The 18,101-nt window shown below is 27.4% G+C and overlaps 1 protein-coding gene and 1 pseudogene across 1 annotated transcript; one reads left to right on the top strand and one right to left on the bottom strand.

Moving 5' to 3' along the window:
• Positions 1–399: 399 nt before the first annotated feature.
• Positions 400–2,261, bottom strand: LOC126554106 (uncharacterized; annotated as a pseudogene).
• A 4,986-nt stretch (positions 2,262–7,247) lies between these two features.
• Positions 7,248–8,492, top strand: LOC126554107 (uncharacterized). Its single transcript, XM_050209213.1, has 4 exons — positions 7,248–7,772; positions 7,977–8,071; positions 8,232–8,370; positions 8,482–8,492. The coding sequence occupies exons 1-4, from the start codon at positions 7,577–7,579 to the stop codon at positions 8,490–8,492; spliced, it is 441 nt and encodes a 146-aa protein (XP_050065170.1). The 5' UTR covers positions 7,248–7,576.
• Positions 8,493–18,101: the final 9,609 nt, after the last annotated feature.

Raw genomic sequence — 18,101 nt, forward strand, 5'->3', positions numbered from 1 at the left:
ACATTATTTATAATACAACTCATTATTATTTAATAATGTCTTACTGATAATGTAAATGATTATTAAAAGATTATAATATATTGTTACAACAATAAATTAAAAATTAGTTTTTAACATATTAATTATATTATTATTATACAGCTGTTTTGTTTTTTACTTTATAATGTAAATAATAATTAATAATTATTAGAACCAGAAGATTATATTATATTATATCGTTACAAAATTAAAAATTAATTTTTAAACATATTTATTACTTATGAATTATTATAAAACTTATTTATTTTACTTAATAGTGTATAAAATTATCAGAAAGTTAAATGAATTGCAACAAAAAAAAAAAAACCTATCAAATTTAATAAAATTGGTAATAAATAATAAAACGAATACAGTAATACATTATACTTGTGAAGCACAGGGACGATAACCGAGTTCTATATCATTTTCCACGGATGATTTCCTTTTTACATTTTTAAAATACTTAAAAATACAATATATTATTAATATAAATACAATTAATATTAAGTATTTATTTGCATAAACGAAGTCATATGTTTTATCCATAATAACAGATAATTATTTGTCTTGTTGGTCTAGTTGTAAGTTTATTCGGTTGAAAGCATCTTTATTAAATTTGAGATTCTTTATTTCATTTAGGTGAATTGGTTTTGGGTATGATTGGTGTACAGAGATATTACAACAAGAATCATTTAAAAGGGATAATTCAATTGGTATAGTGACTGGAAGTGATGTTTCTAAAGATTGTTCTGTTCTAAGAACGCCTTTCGCAGTAAAAGCAAAACAACCAGATTTTAAGTATAATTTACCAGAATTTTGAATTTTAATTTTAAAATTTTTAGTTTGCTTGTTACAAATTATTGTGATGGTCGTTGGTTTTTCACACACAAAGTACCAATTATTTTTAAAAATGATGGATACCACATTTCTTTTTTGAATTCTGTAATAAAAGTTTCACATAGTGATGGTCTACTTACTGAGTTCTTTAGTAGTTCTGTTACACAGATGGGATCCGTCTCACCGTTGTGTATCATTTCATTAAAAGTGCATACAAATATATTAGCAACTACTATACAGTTTTTGATATTAGGCCATTGAAAATATTTTGTAACCATTTCGTCCGCTAATAAATACATCGGGCTTTCAGTCATGTGTAGAAATTGACCGTATTCATTAATTGGGACGTAAATAGGTAAAATATGATATAAGTTGAAATTATCGATAATACATAGTGGAATTTTCATTGAAAATATTAATTTATCATTTATAAAATGTAGTTCGACACTCATTATTTTGAATATTTGATGAATATTTTCTAAATCGAATTTTACTGGCATTTTTAAATCATCGGGAAGAATATTTTCAATACTTTTTATTTCCGATAAAATTTGATTAGGCGTCATTACAAAAGCATCTACTTTATTAATGTGTGCATTGGATATCATTCTCTGTATTCTAGTTATAAACATTTCTAACTCAAACATATTATTTTCAATCAAATATACTAATTCAATATCAAACATTTCTTTTTTTGCTTCAGATAGTTCATTACTAAACTTATTTAAATTTGTTTCTACCTTTTTCATATTGAAATCAAATAAAATTTTATTTTCATTGAATGATGTAATTGTGTCATTTAAGTTACTAATTGTACTTCTCAAAATCGATACTTGATCGTGAACAATTCTTAACATTTTATTTTGATCTTTCTCCATATTATTTATGGTGCTATCATATCTTCGAACGTCGTCGGCATCGGCAATACCAAACATCCATTGTAGTGCCGAACCTCCGGATTCGAAAGACCTTTTAACTCTTTTATCGTGTTCAGCTAATTGTCTAAGTACTATAATTTCCTTTCCTAACTCAAGTATTTGTTTTTTTAATCGAAGTACAGATATGAAAGTTATATTACTAATTTTCATACGTTTTAATTGATTTTAACATTGATTTATTAATATCTAAACTATTATCTAAGTATCTTAAATCTAAATACGTATTAATAGTCCAACTACTTTTACATAATTTAGCTTTACCTACAATCTCATATTGTAATCCCGGGCTGTCATTGGTTGACTTCAGTTTGTAAAATTCGTCATCTGCATTTTGAAATGAAGTTTCCCAAGTAGAATGTGGACAGATGAGAAGTATCTGCAGCAGTATGGTATAATTATAGCATATCCTTGTCCAAAAATCCATTTTTGTTTATTTTTTTTTTGTTTTGACTTATGTTACAACGCAGCTTATCTAATTGAATATTTAAGATGTATAATTAATAAAATCAAAAGTTATAGTTATATACAGGTACATCACGATTACATAAGATTCACAGTGCAGAACCTGCTCCAGTCTTCTAAAGATACTTTTTAAATGTATTCAAATACAGATACAGATACTTATTTTGAAAAGTATTTAAAACAAGTATTTGATATACTCAGTAAAAAATTATTTGAGGACGAATTTAAAAACTTTAAAAAAGTATTTGTGGATACTTTCAAATACCTACTTTCATTTTTTTCTAAATAATTTTTTTTACCTTATAAATCAACAGCACCGACCGATTTAAATTTTAAGTTTATTTTATAAACCATATTGCACTGTATCATTTGGTGTAACTATAAAAATATACACATTTTATTTTTTTGTCGAAGTACCTATTAGAATTTACGGTTGAATATATTCAGAGTAAAAAAAATAAAAAACCACAAAAAATTTTTTTACCCGCGATTAAAATTTAAACTAAAATAGAAAAAATATTATATAAACTTAGACGAATAAGTATTTGAAAATAATTATTTGAGTAAGCACTTAAATAATATTTGAATACTTTTACATGAAGTACTTTACAAGACTGACTATACCTAGCTCCATAACCATAAAAACAAAATATGTAAATAAATATTTCTTACCTTTCTTAAAATATCAGTTTTCTTAGCTTCTGTATTGATTCTTGAATTAAACTATAAATTTTAATAATATACAACAATGTCAAATAGCTGACTGAACCACTTGTAATCTTGTGACAAAATACCTATATTCAATTGATGGAATGACTTAAATGTTGGAATTTATTGCCTAGTAGATAACAATAATGTTACTTTAATTTTATTAATAAATGGAGATATTTTTAATAATATTATTTATTTATTTAATATTATTATTATACAGTTAATTTAGTATTATTATAAGCAATTATAATTATAACAACTAATTATATTATGTACAATTTTAATGATGTATAATGATTTATAATATGCATGGTGCATGGTCTATAATTGGTCTATAATTGTCTATAACAATGTAAAGGAGAATTAAAATCTTAGTCATGATATATTGATATTATGTTGTGTATTATAATCGAAGATTAAATTTGAAATTCGTCAATAGTTCAATATAATGATCTATTTGTTGAAATAATTCATAGCCAGCCGATATTTATTCATGAACATTGTGTCAGAAAGAAAATAGTTCTTGTACTATTAGTTATTAAATTATAACGTTTACAATATCATCATAGCTCAAACATTATTTTGTTTTTATACTGAATATGTTTAAATATCAAAGTGAATCAAAAAATTCAAAGAATGTTAAAATTTATTTTTTACCGAATCGTTTTCGTATCAACTTGAAAGAAGCAATACAAATACTTAAAAAACCATTTTTAACTGAAAGCATTGAATGTACACAACTTGAGCCACAACCAGGTAAGTGGTACATATATATTGAATATGATGAATCGAAAAAATTACAGATGGCATTGAGTGGGAAGCGACAGGTACTACTCTGTTACCTAATGAGAAAAATCCCATGGTAATAGCTAAATATTTTTCATCTAAAATATGTTAAAAAGTGTATTCAAACTAATAAAAAATAATAAATATGACACTTCACTGGTGAATTATACGAATGATGTATTACCACTGGACTTGCCGAATGATAAATTAAAAAATTAAATCACGCGTTTCAAAAAAAAGGTCTATCAAAACAATAATGAAAGACCGCATTGAGAAAATGAAATAAAGAATGTTCAACTCAAAATAATGATTCGTAAGCTAAATAAAATACTCCTAATTTTTATAAACATTTTAATAAATTTATGTTTATAAACAGTTTTAACGAGAAAAAGAACAATTTGCCATCTACGGCAGCACAATTTATGGTAGAAGATATTGAAAACTCGTAAGTTTATTCGTAACAATTATTATTGTATTAAATAAACGTTTTTGAGTGGTGCAAACTGTTACCATGAAAGAATAAAATTACAATTAAATGTACACTTTTAAAAAATAATTAATTTTTAGAAATGAAATTTCGAGTACAGCTGATAACAATTCTAATAATGTGAACATTGATTTAAATTTAAATTCAACCTTTTTTGAAGATAATTCGTATACAATAAAAATTAAATACTTAAATTAATATTTTATTCTACTTATTTTTTAATCTAATTCTAATATTGACATCATATGCACATGCTGCATTATTTAATTTTGTAAATCAAGTTTTGAAACAGTAAAAGTGCTTCAATTTTAGGAATAGTTTTTGGTAGAAAATCGTATTGAGTTGGTACTTTGGGGGGTCAAAAGTGAAAAAATGTATTACAGTTTTCAAAAATATTGATTTCTTTAATATGCTGTAACTCAAAAACGATTTTTTGTAAATTCTAAATACTTGACATTTTTATAAAATGATTATATTAGCGTTATATTTTATACACAGTTAAATTTTCACATCATTTTGATTTATTTTATTTAATCTAATGTATATATTATGTATTTTATTTAAAAAATGTTAACATAATATGCCCACGGGCTCCAGAAATAGGTAATAAAGTATTTTTATTTTACACACTAAATATTAAAGAATCAATTTTATTTATTTTGTTAAATTAACTTTAGCTGCAGTTTGAACTTTGATGTAACGCCAAGTAGCATTAGCTCATTTGCTCCTATCTCTAACATTACACCTGCAATGATTGCAAAACCTTTATATCTGTAAAAAAAAGTCAAATTGGAATTTCTGAACATAGCGTAACAGATATAATGAATCATAGTTTGTGCGAAGAACTGCATTGTTCAACTTCAACTTCAACTGCTAATGAAGAATCTATAAATTCCGAGTAAAATAAATTGTTTATACATAATACTATATACCTATTAGAGAGCCGTGTGTTTTCTGATTTAAGGAAGACTTTATTTTAGATTAAAAATTAAATAACCTTATCCTACTTTCCTAACTTATTCCCTAAATCACTACACACGGTATACCTACATTAGAAAAAAATTAAAACATTATATGAAATATTGTTTATTATTTTTTATTTTTATAGATGTCTTGAAGGTAGGCGAATCGTAGACATAAGGCATTTATTTGATCAAATACAAAAAATCCGACATAAGCCATTCGAGTGCTCGTTTTTAGACATGGAATTTTTATCCGAAACACGTAAAGGGTACATGTCTATTTTTTCATTCCGATGTAAAATGTGTAATGCTATTTCTACTATAACATCAGAAAATAGTAATGTATATTTGACCATTAATAAAGCAATAGTAAATGGCAGCTTGGCAATAGGTATTTACAGTTTTAGTTATTTATTTATAATGTTTCTTAGTGTTCATATTTTGTAATAATTTATTTAAAAAAATTATATAAATAATATAATAATTAATATAGGAATAGGGCACACGCAACTCTCCGAATTATCTTCTTCGATTGAACTTCCATCTCTCTCTTCTACATCATACCTGCATAATCTATCTGTTGTAAGTAATTCAGTAAATGATGCTGCAATCGAAGAAATGATAAAAGCTGGAGACGAAGAAAGACAATTAGCAATTAAAAATGGAAATGTAGATGAATGCGGTGTACCAATGTGTACAGTTATAGCTGATGGTCAGTGGTCAAAAAGATCTTACAAAACAAAATATAACTCATTTTCTGGAGCAGTAAGAAACATAAAATTTAAAATTATAAAAAGATCAAAATAATTTAAAATAAAACATGAATTCTTTTTCAGGCGACTATTATTGGATTTAACACTAAAAAAGTGTTATTTGTAGGAATACGTAACAGTTACTGTTCTGTTTGCCAACGAGCTTTAAATAAAAAATGTGAGGCACCTGTTCACGTTTGTTTTCTTAATTGGAAAAAGTCATCTACAGCTATGGAAGCAGATGGTATATTAGAAGGATTTTCTAATAGTTTAAATATGCACGGGTTAAAATATAATAAACTTATTGGTAAGAAATAAAATATAAAAAGTAGATAAATAGAAACTTTAAAATAATTGTAATTCGTAAGATCTGAAATATACAAACGAATACTATAACATTGCTAATATTAGTTGTATCGTCACAACTTGAATGCCATAATAATATATTGATACACATTTATAATAGGTGATGGTGACAGCAGTGTCACAAAAAGATTGAATGAAGTTTTACCTTACGGACCTGGCTTCAAAATTCAAAAAATTGAATGTAGGAACCACCTTCTGCGTAACTACGGAATGAAATTGACGGCTCTTTCCAAAAAAACTGAGTATCCAGTTGTAATTCGTAAATTCATTACAACACATATTTTACGTTTTCGTACAGACATAACGAAGGCTATCAAACAACATCGATTGAATGAAAAAACATCAATTCAACAAAAAATAACAGGTAAATATCCTATTTATTTATTGTATTTATTTATTTATTACGCATTGGGCTATATAATTTATCGAAATTAATTTTTGTTTAAAACAATTTTATCTACACATATTATGTTTTAGATCTCAGAAAAGATGTTATGAATAGTCCATATCATCGTCTAGGACAACACAACAACTGTGCCCCGTATTTCTGCAAAGGAGCTAAAGTTGGAGAAACCAATTTTGTACCTGAAGCTGAGAAAACAATTTGATGGCTGATATACGAAATATCGTATACAGATTAGCTGCAAATACAGAGAGCTTGATTGAAAATACAGACAATAACCCGTGCGAACAATTCAACAGTCTAATTAATAAGCATATCGGAGGAAAACGCATCAATTTTACGCAGGGAAATAATTATAAAACACGAATAGAAGCTGCAGTTGTTGCATTTAATTCTAAAATTATATACGCACAGTCCAAAAAAAATTATGTCTAAAAGTCCAGGTAAATAAAATAATCTAAATATTATAATTCATACATTTACAATGAACAACTTAATAATTTTATTTCAAATAGGAATGTTTAGTAAGAAATATGCAACAAATATTAATAGAATTCGGAATAATACTATCATGAGGAGACGAAAACTTTTTGATAGTGGAGTTATTCGTAGGAAACAGAAATTTACATCTAGTGCGCCCGATAAATATTACGGTTTAGCTGAGCCGTTAGACGATTTCCTTATTTTATGTAATGAAGATATGGTGGAGAAAAAAAATGAATTTTTAAAAAAGCTACAGAATGTTGATCGGGTCGAAATTGAAAAATTAACGAGAGACCAAAGTCAGAGTCAGTTGTGGTTTAAAAGAAAGAAATATACGTTTAACTGCATCGAAATTTGGAGAAGTTTGCAAAATGAGGGACAATACCAGCTGCAAAAATAAAGTCCATGGAATACTTTATAAGCCACCTGTAACTTGTAAATCAATGGCTTACGGTATAGAAATGGAACCATTTGCCAGAACTTATTTTGAACAACTTTTCCAAATACATGTGGAGTTATGTGGACTATTCATTGACCGAGAATATCCTTTTTTGGCTGCAAGTCCAGGTAACACAATCATACAAATTAATAATTATGCAGGTATTTATATATATTCAAATTGCATAGGTATATTATATATATATATATATATATATATATACAATGTTATACACTGTATAGTGTATACAGCGTGTTAATCATTACAATATATTTACTATTCAGTAATACCTTATACATAATAACAAATTAAATATTGTAACCTGTGTTCAGATGGACTGGTTGGACAAGATATAATTTTGGAGATAAAATGTCCATACGCTGCAAAAGATACAACTAGTGCCTTGGAAGCAGTTGAACAAAATTTGGTTTGTATGATAATTTATGACGAATTATAATATAAAAATGTAAAACAATATCATTATCTCAGATCAGCACACAATACACATTTATCACAATTTACCTTTATGCACTACTATACTATAATGTTTATATAAAATCTAAAATTTGTTTATCATATTAATTTAGTTACCATATTGTTCGGTAAAAGAAAGTATGATATCTCTGAAGAAAGATCACACGTATTATTTTCAAGTAATTGGACAAGTTGAACAAATTTTTTTGATGTGGATTTTTGGAATCAAAGGATGGTTAAAAAATTACAATTGTAAGAAATAGAGAAAAATATTATATTTAATATTAATTATACCTACATGTCATTTACCAAAAATTACTTGTAGTTAGGTAAATGGTATTTATTTGTTGTATTTTGTTTTAGATTTTATTTAGAATGTTTATTACCGGAAATTGTTGACCCCCTTTATGGTAAAAGATCATTAATTAGTGATATAAGGGAACCAGCTTATATTTTAGAAGCACACAGCCAATAAAAAAGAAAAGAAAACTAAAATGGTTAAATAGTTTGTTAATAAGTACCTGAACAATTTATTAATAACTAATATTTTGTAATTTTGTATTGTATTAGGTAGTACTTAAAACAAATAAAATTGTAAACAAATAGCATTATGAAGTTTTTATATAATATTTCCTACAATTTGTGAATTTGTGTTCACTGTAGATTACTAATACCTAATGATTCGTAAACCGTAATATTTATTAATCATTACAGTCCATAACATAATTTTAATTCAATACAATTTTTAACGATAAAATACTATGTATACTATAATTACACTATGTATACCAATTACTAGTATTCTATTTATTATTTTATTATTAATAATTACAAAATATCGATATTTTTTTTGTGGTGCACTCGTGAATTGTATCTTTGAAATTCGTAAATTTTATTGTAGGTAGGTATAATTGGTATAAAAGTATAAATAAAATAAATACTATAATAAAAAGGTAGAATATTATAAATAATTCTATAAAAACTAAAACGTTTATGTGGTAACAGGTACACATACAAGATTATAACGTAAATTATACGCAATAGATAACTAATATTTAGGTAATAATGGTAATTTTAGTTGAGGTATTAAAATATTAAATATTATACCTATAATATTATTTAATTATTATAATATATTATATTTATTTTGAAGTAAGTATTTATTAATGCCATAAATATAAATAGCGCATACTATGCGCTATGGTATATTGATACTAAAAATACGTCGCAATTTACGTGTATGAATTTTATATAATATAATATATATTTATATATTATACGCGACCCGCCACATACGAAAGATCAGACCATAATAAACGTCGCTCCCGAATGAGCTCGGTCGAGACTCGAGTCGGTCGTCTGCCAGCTGCCGACTACGAGTAGTAGGCGTGGCTTAAACGCCGCGCGCTTGCGGATCGCGAAAACACCTAAAAGCGCCTTCTATCGGCCGTTGTATACGTTTCACTTTCGGTGTGGCGTCCTCTTAAAAATTATCTCAATATTATTATACTATCTACAGTGGGTAAAAAAAGTCTCCGTACACTGTTAAAAGAATTTTTCATTAACATATAATGATAGATTAAAAGTTGAATAACTTTATAATTTTAGCGAACATTAATTGAGAAACACATTAACATTCGGTTTTTAGAAAAATAAAGTATAAATATTTATTATTTTATTATTAACATATAAATTTATCAACAATTTAAAGAAAACAACAGCAAAAAAGTCTCCGTACATAATATGAATAACAATAAAAATAGTATTAAGATGGGAAAAATTCATATTAATTGAAAGTTTTATCTCAAAATATATAATATAAGCTGGCGATAAAACCCGGTCAGCATTGCGAGCGTGATGATAGGTTTCTGTAGCCATCAGTCGTACTCGTACTGTTCGTTTAATTCAATTAACATTGAACAATGGAAATACCAATTGATATTCGTAAGTTAGTAGTTCAACTAAGAGAAGATGGTAATTCTCTTAGAAATATTGCACAAATAATAAAGAAATCACACTCAACTGTACAATATATTATAAACCGGTACAACGAAACTGGTTCATTTGAAGATAGAAAACGTACTGGTCGTCCCCAAAAATTAAAATCGCATCAAAAGAGAGCCATTCTGAGACAAGTTGTGATGGAACCCAAACCAGTGCACCTAAACTGGCTGGTATGATTGATACTGACTATAATATAAAAGTTGTGCCACAGACCATTCGTAATGTTATTAGAAATGCGGGATATAAGGTTGCGTAGCTAGAAAAAAACCTTTTATCAGTAAAATAAATAAAAAGAAACGTTTAGATTTTGCGAAGTCACACATTAATAAGGGAAATGATTTTTGGAAATCTGTATTATTTAGTGATGAAAGCAAATTTAATATTTTTGGTTCAGATGGGCGAGTTATGGTATGGAGAAAACCTAATAAGCAGATGGATTGCAAAAATTTGTGCCCGACAGTAAAACATGGGTGGTAATGTATTAGTTTGGGGCTGTATGAGTGCTACTGGTGTTGGTATTTAGTATTTATTGATAGTATTATGGATCAACATATATATTTAACATATTAAGAAATAATCTGCATGCAAGTGCTGAAAACTAAATATTGGCAATTCGTTTATTTTTCAACAAGATAACGATCCAAAACATACCGCGAAAAAAGTTAAAGAATGGTTGTTATACCGAGTGCCAAAGCAACTTAACACACCTCCACAATCACCAGACATGAATCCAATAGAACATTTATGGGATGAAATAAGAAGACGCTTAAAAATTATCAACTCGAAACAAAGACCAATTAAAAAATGCAATACTTGAAGTATGGAACAGTATTGACTCTGCTGTTACAAGAAAATTAGTTGAGTCAATGGGAAAGAGAATGCACGAAGTAATTAAAGCTAAAGGAGGCCCAACTGACCATTAATTATGATAAAGTGATAATAATTATGATATTTCATTAAGTTAAAATATTTATGTTATTTTGTACGAGACTTTTTTGCTGTTGTTTTCTTAAAATTGTTGATAAATATATATGTTATAATAAAATAATAAATATTTATACTTTATTTTTCTAAAAACCGAATGTTAATGTGTTTCTCTCAATTAATGTTCGCTAAAATTATAAAGTTATTCAACTTTTAATCTACCATTATATGTTAATGAAAAATTCTTTTAACAGTGTACGGAGACTTTTTTTACCCACTGTATATTATATTCATTCTCTTTGTGTTCCTATTATATTATTTAATTATTGGTCAGCTTTTCCGTTTGTACATTATCATATGTTATCTCTTATTAATTCATCTTTATTATTATTGTTTTCGTACTCTGCGGCCAACGCCCTTTTTTTGTATTATTATTATTGTTTTTTTTACGAAACTTTTATGTACGTTTTTCGTTTCTTGTTGTTTTGTTAGTCGCATTGAGCGCAATAACGTACTTTACAATTATTATTATTCTTCTGTGATTTTTCACTCGCGGACTGTCTTCACTGTGAAGACTCAAATAAACACCCTCATACCACCACCCACTTCGTAAGTTTCTTCACCATATCACCACCTCATCCATTCATTCACCATAGCCAGCGTCCTCCGAGTACTGTGCGACGCGACTTCACCACCACGGCAGTACCACCACTGAGAGCGTCACCGCGTAAGACCGCCAGCACCCACTGTGGGTTGTGTGAGAGGGCACCCCGGTCGTCCAGTTGTACCCGTCACCAGCCAACCAGTCACCAGCCCGCCACCACCTGCCTTAGTTATAAGTAGTTTTTAAGTTGCCCCATTGATAGTTTCCCCCTGTGGTCATTGCACCAGACCGGATCGACCACAGGGCCCCTCAGCCCTAAATAAATAAATTGTACCATCCTACTTCCCTTGTTTTCTCACATACATATATTTCTCTCCAGTTCCGCCATGTTGTCGACAAGCACATATATTGCCTACCTTCAATATATAAGGCGCGAGTCTATTTGGTTGCCTACACGCCACTTAACCGGCGTTTAGAACCGGAGTTGGCCGATTTTTGGCCTACATTGTTCTCGGTCAGTACCGAGTGGTCCTTCGGCCCATAGTGTTGGGCGCATACAACTTGTAAACATACAACGGCCAACAATGCACCTACAAGTTTGATTCTACATTTTGAGATTCCACAGCACAGATCACAAACTTTGCAAACATTATTTTCAACAAATCAAAATATTTGGAATACATTAGATGATTACAAATGCAATAATTGTAATAACATCGGAAGTTCTGAAGATAAACATCAGATAATAGTGGCAAATGAGTATATAGTAATTCAACTAAAACTATTTATTCCAACATTTGTAAATGGTCAATTTGTTCCCAACAAGATAACAGATCTAAAGCTTAGTGGCGTACCCACCTCTATTTTGGAAATTGCTGGAGCACAATACAAAACTCAAGCTGCAATATTACATATGGGAGAAAACACGAGTTCTGGCCATTACATTGCATACCTGAGACAAGAAACTTCCAATTGGGTTTGCGCCAATGACACGATAGTTGCAGAAAAAAGATGGCCAAACAACAGCAAAGATGTATATGTTATCATTCTAAAAAGAATGTAAAAATATTTTCCAATTGGAAAAAAACAAAACATAACACAGCTAAAAATAAATTGTAAACTTAACCTGTAAGTATACAATATTACAATCTGACTGTTATTGGATTCAAAAAGGAACATATAAACCGCCAACTATTCACTTACATAATATTATGTATGAGTTGCCAGTCCCAAGCCTGGATAAAAAGTGTGAGGTTGCTAACCTTATAATAATTGTTATTTTTAACATAAGCAGAAACCTAGATTTTATTTTTTATTTAATAATATCGAACTATATATTATTATCCACACTTCTGACCTTAATACCTTATACTATGTATGTTTGTATTCAATCCTCCAAATACAAACTACAATTTTAATTGTGCGGTCTTAAGATTATCAACATTCATTATGTATTCGCCTAGGATCATAACATATTTTAATAACTTATATAATATCAGTTATACAGCAAAGCCTATCTTCCAGTGTTAAGTATTTAGATGACTTTAGCCTGTATAATAGATGTTATTTTCCATACATAATTTAAATTGTTTAGGACATTTTATTTTGTAATTTTGTGCCAAGTATATAATTATAATATACAGTGACAAATTTATTTATTCATAATACTTCATATTTTACATTGTACATTTAACTATGATACAACTCGAATACTAACAATTTATTGAATATATTATAATACATTAAAGGTAAAAAGTAAATACTTAAAAAGCCACTTACTATATATGTTAATACTAATTTATTACATTAATTTGTTATTTTTTACAGATTCAAAATATTTAATCAATTTAAGGGTTGAAAGTATATGAATCTTTCAATTGCCTTCATTGGGTTTAACAGTGCAAACATTTTTATTAGTTGATATCGTTGATGTACTGTGAACTATGAATCTTATAAACAATTTGTCATTACTCAATGTGCTGTGTGATACAAAAATCTTACACAATTCTGTATCTATTGAACTTAGAATTTAAGAAATTTATTAATCCACTGTTATTTTTATAAAATATAAAAAAAAAATCTTTTATTTAATGGTTTAATTTGAATTATTAATATTGTAAATAGTCCATAGTAATCAGGTCAAATTTATTTGGAATACCACTGTACTAAAGTCTACCAGTTGAGAAACTAATAACAATTTGTATTATAGTACACTGAGTATAACATCAGCTGAGCTTGGTTACACTATAATATGCATATTTGATGATAAAATTCAGCCATTAGTAATATCTAAACAATAAACAAAAAACATAATTATAAGTAAATATTAAGTAATTTAATGTGATAGGTACTTATTAAACTTATATAATGAAATCTTTAAGAAATGGCTCGTCTTGATGTTAATATGTAATTGTTACACAAGGAATCAACACGACGTCGAATCATATTAATTTAAAACGATTACAATTAATACATGGTTAATAATAATCGAAATAAAATTTTAAAAACCGTAATCAACCAACAATGTCAACATACGGAATGTAAACAAAACATAAAATATCACAAATATAGATAAAGTTTATTATCTATACCAGCAGCTTCAGCTAATAAAATATATGACAATATTTAATTATAATATATTATAGACTGACAAATCATCTCCGTTCAGAATCGTTTTTCGTATACAATGATACTTATCATTGCATTCAAATTTAATCTACCCTAGTCCGAGGTTCACCCCACCCCCTAATGTACAGCAGAGCGGTACCTACTTGCCCGCTTTTAGATTCTGAACGAAGTGATGAATGTATTGATTTTACAATGGTGTGTGTTTTTTTTTTTTTTTTTTTGTTTTTGTGTCTGTGTACAGCATAACTAGTCGAAATAATGCTCCAATTTTAAACAATGGGGGTGGTTTCCGATGTAAAAGTGAATATCCTTGGTGCATTATAGAGGTAAAAAGTTAACATTTTCCAACAGTTTTCAAAAAAATCGAGAAAAACAAAAAAAAAATGACGGAAAAACGGCAATTTTTACGCAAAACCAGTTTTCGACCAAATCGATTTTTTTTTATGGTTGTAATTCAAAAATAATCGCTGAAAACACTTGAAATTTTCACCAAATGGTTATGTCAGTGGTATCTGTATATAGTTAAATTTTCAAAAAATTTGACTTTTTTTGAGTTATTTATAGACCACTGAAATTTTCGATTTTTTTTGAAAATTTTTTTTTAAGTGTCGATAAAAATTTTTTTGGATGACCAAAAAGTTTTGAAAATTTAATACAAGGTTCCTTATAAGTTGTTTTTAATGTAGCTAGCTAAAAAAATTAAAAATCGTTAGTCACAATTTTTTTTATAAGCGTTTTTAGTTCAAATTTTTACGAAATCTGTCGAAAACGTGAAAATTTGCAAGTAATTTTGAAGTTGAAAAACCATAAAATTTTTTTTCTTTTATAACTAAGTTTTGAAAATTTGGTACAAGGTTCTCCATACATTTTTCTTCAAATATCTGTAAAAAAAACTCTACCCGGATTCAGACAAAAAATTTTTATGAGTGTTTGAAATTTAAATTTTTACAAAAACCGCGTTAAATAACAGTTTAGCCTCAAACGATTTTTGATATTTGTTATTATTCAAAAAGTATAAGTCGTAGATACTTGAAAATTTTACCAGTTATTAAGATTCGCGTTTTCTTTACGTGATTTAAATTTCAAAATATTTTGACTTTTTTTGAGCTATTTATAGACAACTGAAATTTTCAATTTTTCTGAAAAATTTTTTTTGAAGGGTCGATAAAAATTTTTTTGGCCCTATCAAAATACTTGAAAATGTTATACAAAGTTCCTCATATGTTATTCTTATAGTGATTAAAAAATTATAAGAATACATAGGCACAATTTTTTTTTATTAGCATTTGAAGTTCAAATATTGACAACAATTCGTTAAAACCATGAATATTTGCAAATTATTTGAAGTTGAAAAATCATAAAATTTTTTTGTGTTTATAACTAAGGATTAAAATACAACACTAAGTTTTCCATAAGTTTACCTTCAAGTATCTATAGAGAAAACTCGAAGCATCATTATAGGAAAAATTTTAAGTGCGTTTGAATTTTAAATTTTAACGAAATCGCGTAACGATAACGATTTATCCTCAGACGATTTTAAATATTTGTTATTATTCAAAAAGTATAAGTCGTAGATACTTGAAAATTTACCAGTTATTAAGATTCGCGTTTTCTTTACGTGATTTAATTTTCAAAATATTTTTAATTTTTTTGAGCTATTTATAGACAACTGAAATTTCAATTTTTCTGAAAATTGTTTTTTTATGTGTCGATAAAATCTTTTTGGCCCTATAAAAATACTTGTAAATTTTATACAAAGTTCCTCATATGTTATTCTTATAGTGATTAAAAAATATAATAATACATAGGCACAATTTTTTTTTATTAGCATTTGAAGTTCAAATTTTGAATAATCTATAAACGTTGAGTTCATGGATAATATCAGCTTAGTCCGTGGTTTGAACCACGAATTAAAATATAGTGGATACCCAACGACCTATACAAACAACCATTTTTCTGGGACCCAAATTGACTCGCTAAAACAGCTGTTGCAAACTACACCTAGCACTTGTAATCATATTAGTGGCGACTTTTTTCAAGATAATTTACCGTCAACGTTTAAATTCCACGAATTAAATTAATTAATAAAACTTCTAGGAAATATATATATTATATAATTCAATTCCTGATTACAACGACATTAATATATTTTGAATTCCCTTGAAGCGCTAGTAGTCCTTTGTACATGAAAAGTCACTTTGGAGCTCCTTATCACCTCTCGTTGGGTATCCAGTATAATATTATTTTAATTCGTGGTTTGAACATTATAATTATAACTATACAGTGTACCAATATGTAATTTAAAATTTTCGAAAATAATGTTATATTATTATACATTTATAGTAAGTTTATACATTATAGGTCATAGAGTACTATTATTATATAGTAGTAGTATTACTCTATGTTATAGGTACGTGATATTTGAATATTTCACTGACAGTCGCTATGCTCAAATTATTTTTATAGTGTACCTACATTGTGATTAATCAAAAATCAAAATATTTAGTTAATTGTAATGGTATATTCATAGACTTATAATATTATATATATTTAATATAATAACCTATAATACCTCTCATTTCGTCAAGGTATGTTTACTTTTTAATTTTAATAATTTGTTTAATAGTGGTTTCTGGTAATCTGGTTGTGAATCGAATATTAATTGTAGCCTGCACGTGTGATTTTTTTTATTTTATTATTATTATTTTTTTTTTCATTGAAATTGTTTTGTCGAAATAAAATATATTTTGGCCAATAAATTATAAATTTCCTACTCCAACCGATGTGATTATGGGCAACTTTACTATGGACTAGACATTTCAATGCAATAATTGAAATAGCACAATGTATAGGTAAGTATTATTAACAATGTTATACTCTTTTCGGCGGCGAGAACTTTATTGGTATACACTGAGAGTTACATTTTTGACACATTTGTCTTTGACTTACTCATTAACATAATTCACCTACATTTTCAGGTCCTATAACCCTGAGGAAGCAGATTTAAAAAAGTGTATTTATTTATTAGTGCATGTCTGCATACGTTATGCTGGCTAGCATATCTGCCTGCTTCAACCAGCAACTCATTCACAACCAACTAGTCAACGTATAATAAGAACAGGTACTATAAAATTTTGTAATTTTTATAGGTAGAATTTTTTTTTTTAATGATCCATGATGAATGTAGGTAGATAGGTAGGATGTAAAAAAAAAAAAAAACTAAAACGATTTTTTATTTTTTAATAATTTTAATAATTATATTTAAATTAATAATTATAAAGATATAAGCCGACCTCCTGGTCCTCCTCCACCTCCATGTGGCTTCTTGTTGTTCTACAACAGAATTAGATAATATTTTGTATTTACTATAGTTTTATGAATAGTGTATATGTGATAGGCATATAGTCAAATCAGACATTTTATTAAATTACATTTTTGTATAATTTCACTATCATCACTAATGGTTTTTTTTTTATATAATATATAAATTAATTAGTACCTAATAATTAATAGAAATATCGTTATATTTTTTAATTTCTTAAAATCATTTAACTAAATGTCTAGACTGGTAGTGAAATTGAATAAAAAATGAACTTATTTGACTAATGTCATTTAGTAAAATGCTTAGTTTGACTATGACATAATATTTTTAATAAACTTATTCTTCAGTGTATACACATATTCTTAAGTGGTACACTATTGTGGTGTTTGAAGTTGATAGTTATCCTATTTTTTTTTTTTTTTTATGAACATCAGTGATATTCAGAATTTTTTTTGAGAGAGAGGGTGGTTGTTTAGTTACATTACAAAAAAAATCCTTAAT

Source organism: Aphis gossypii, unplaced genomic scaffold, assembly GCF_020184175.1.
Source record: "Aphis gossypii isolate Hap1 unplaced genomic scaffold, ASM2018417v2 Contig00432, whole genome shotgun sequence".
Taxonomy (NCBI): Eukaryota; Metazoa; Arthropoda; class Insecta; order Hemiptera; family Aphididae; genus Aphis; species Aphis gossypii.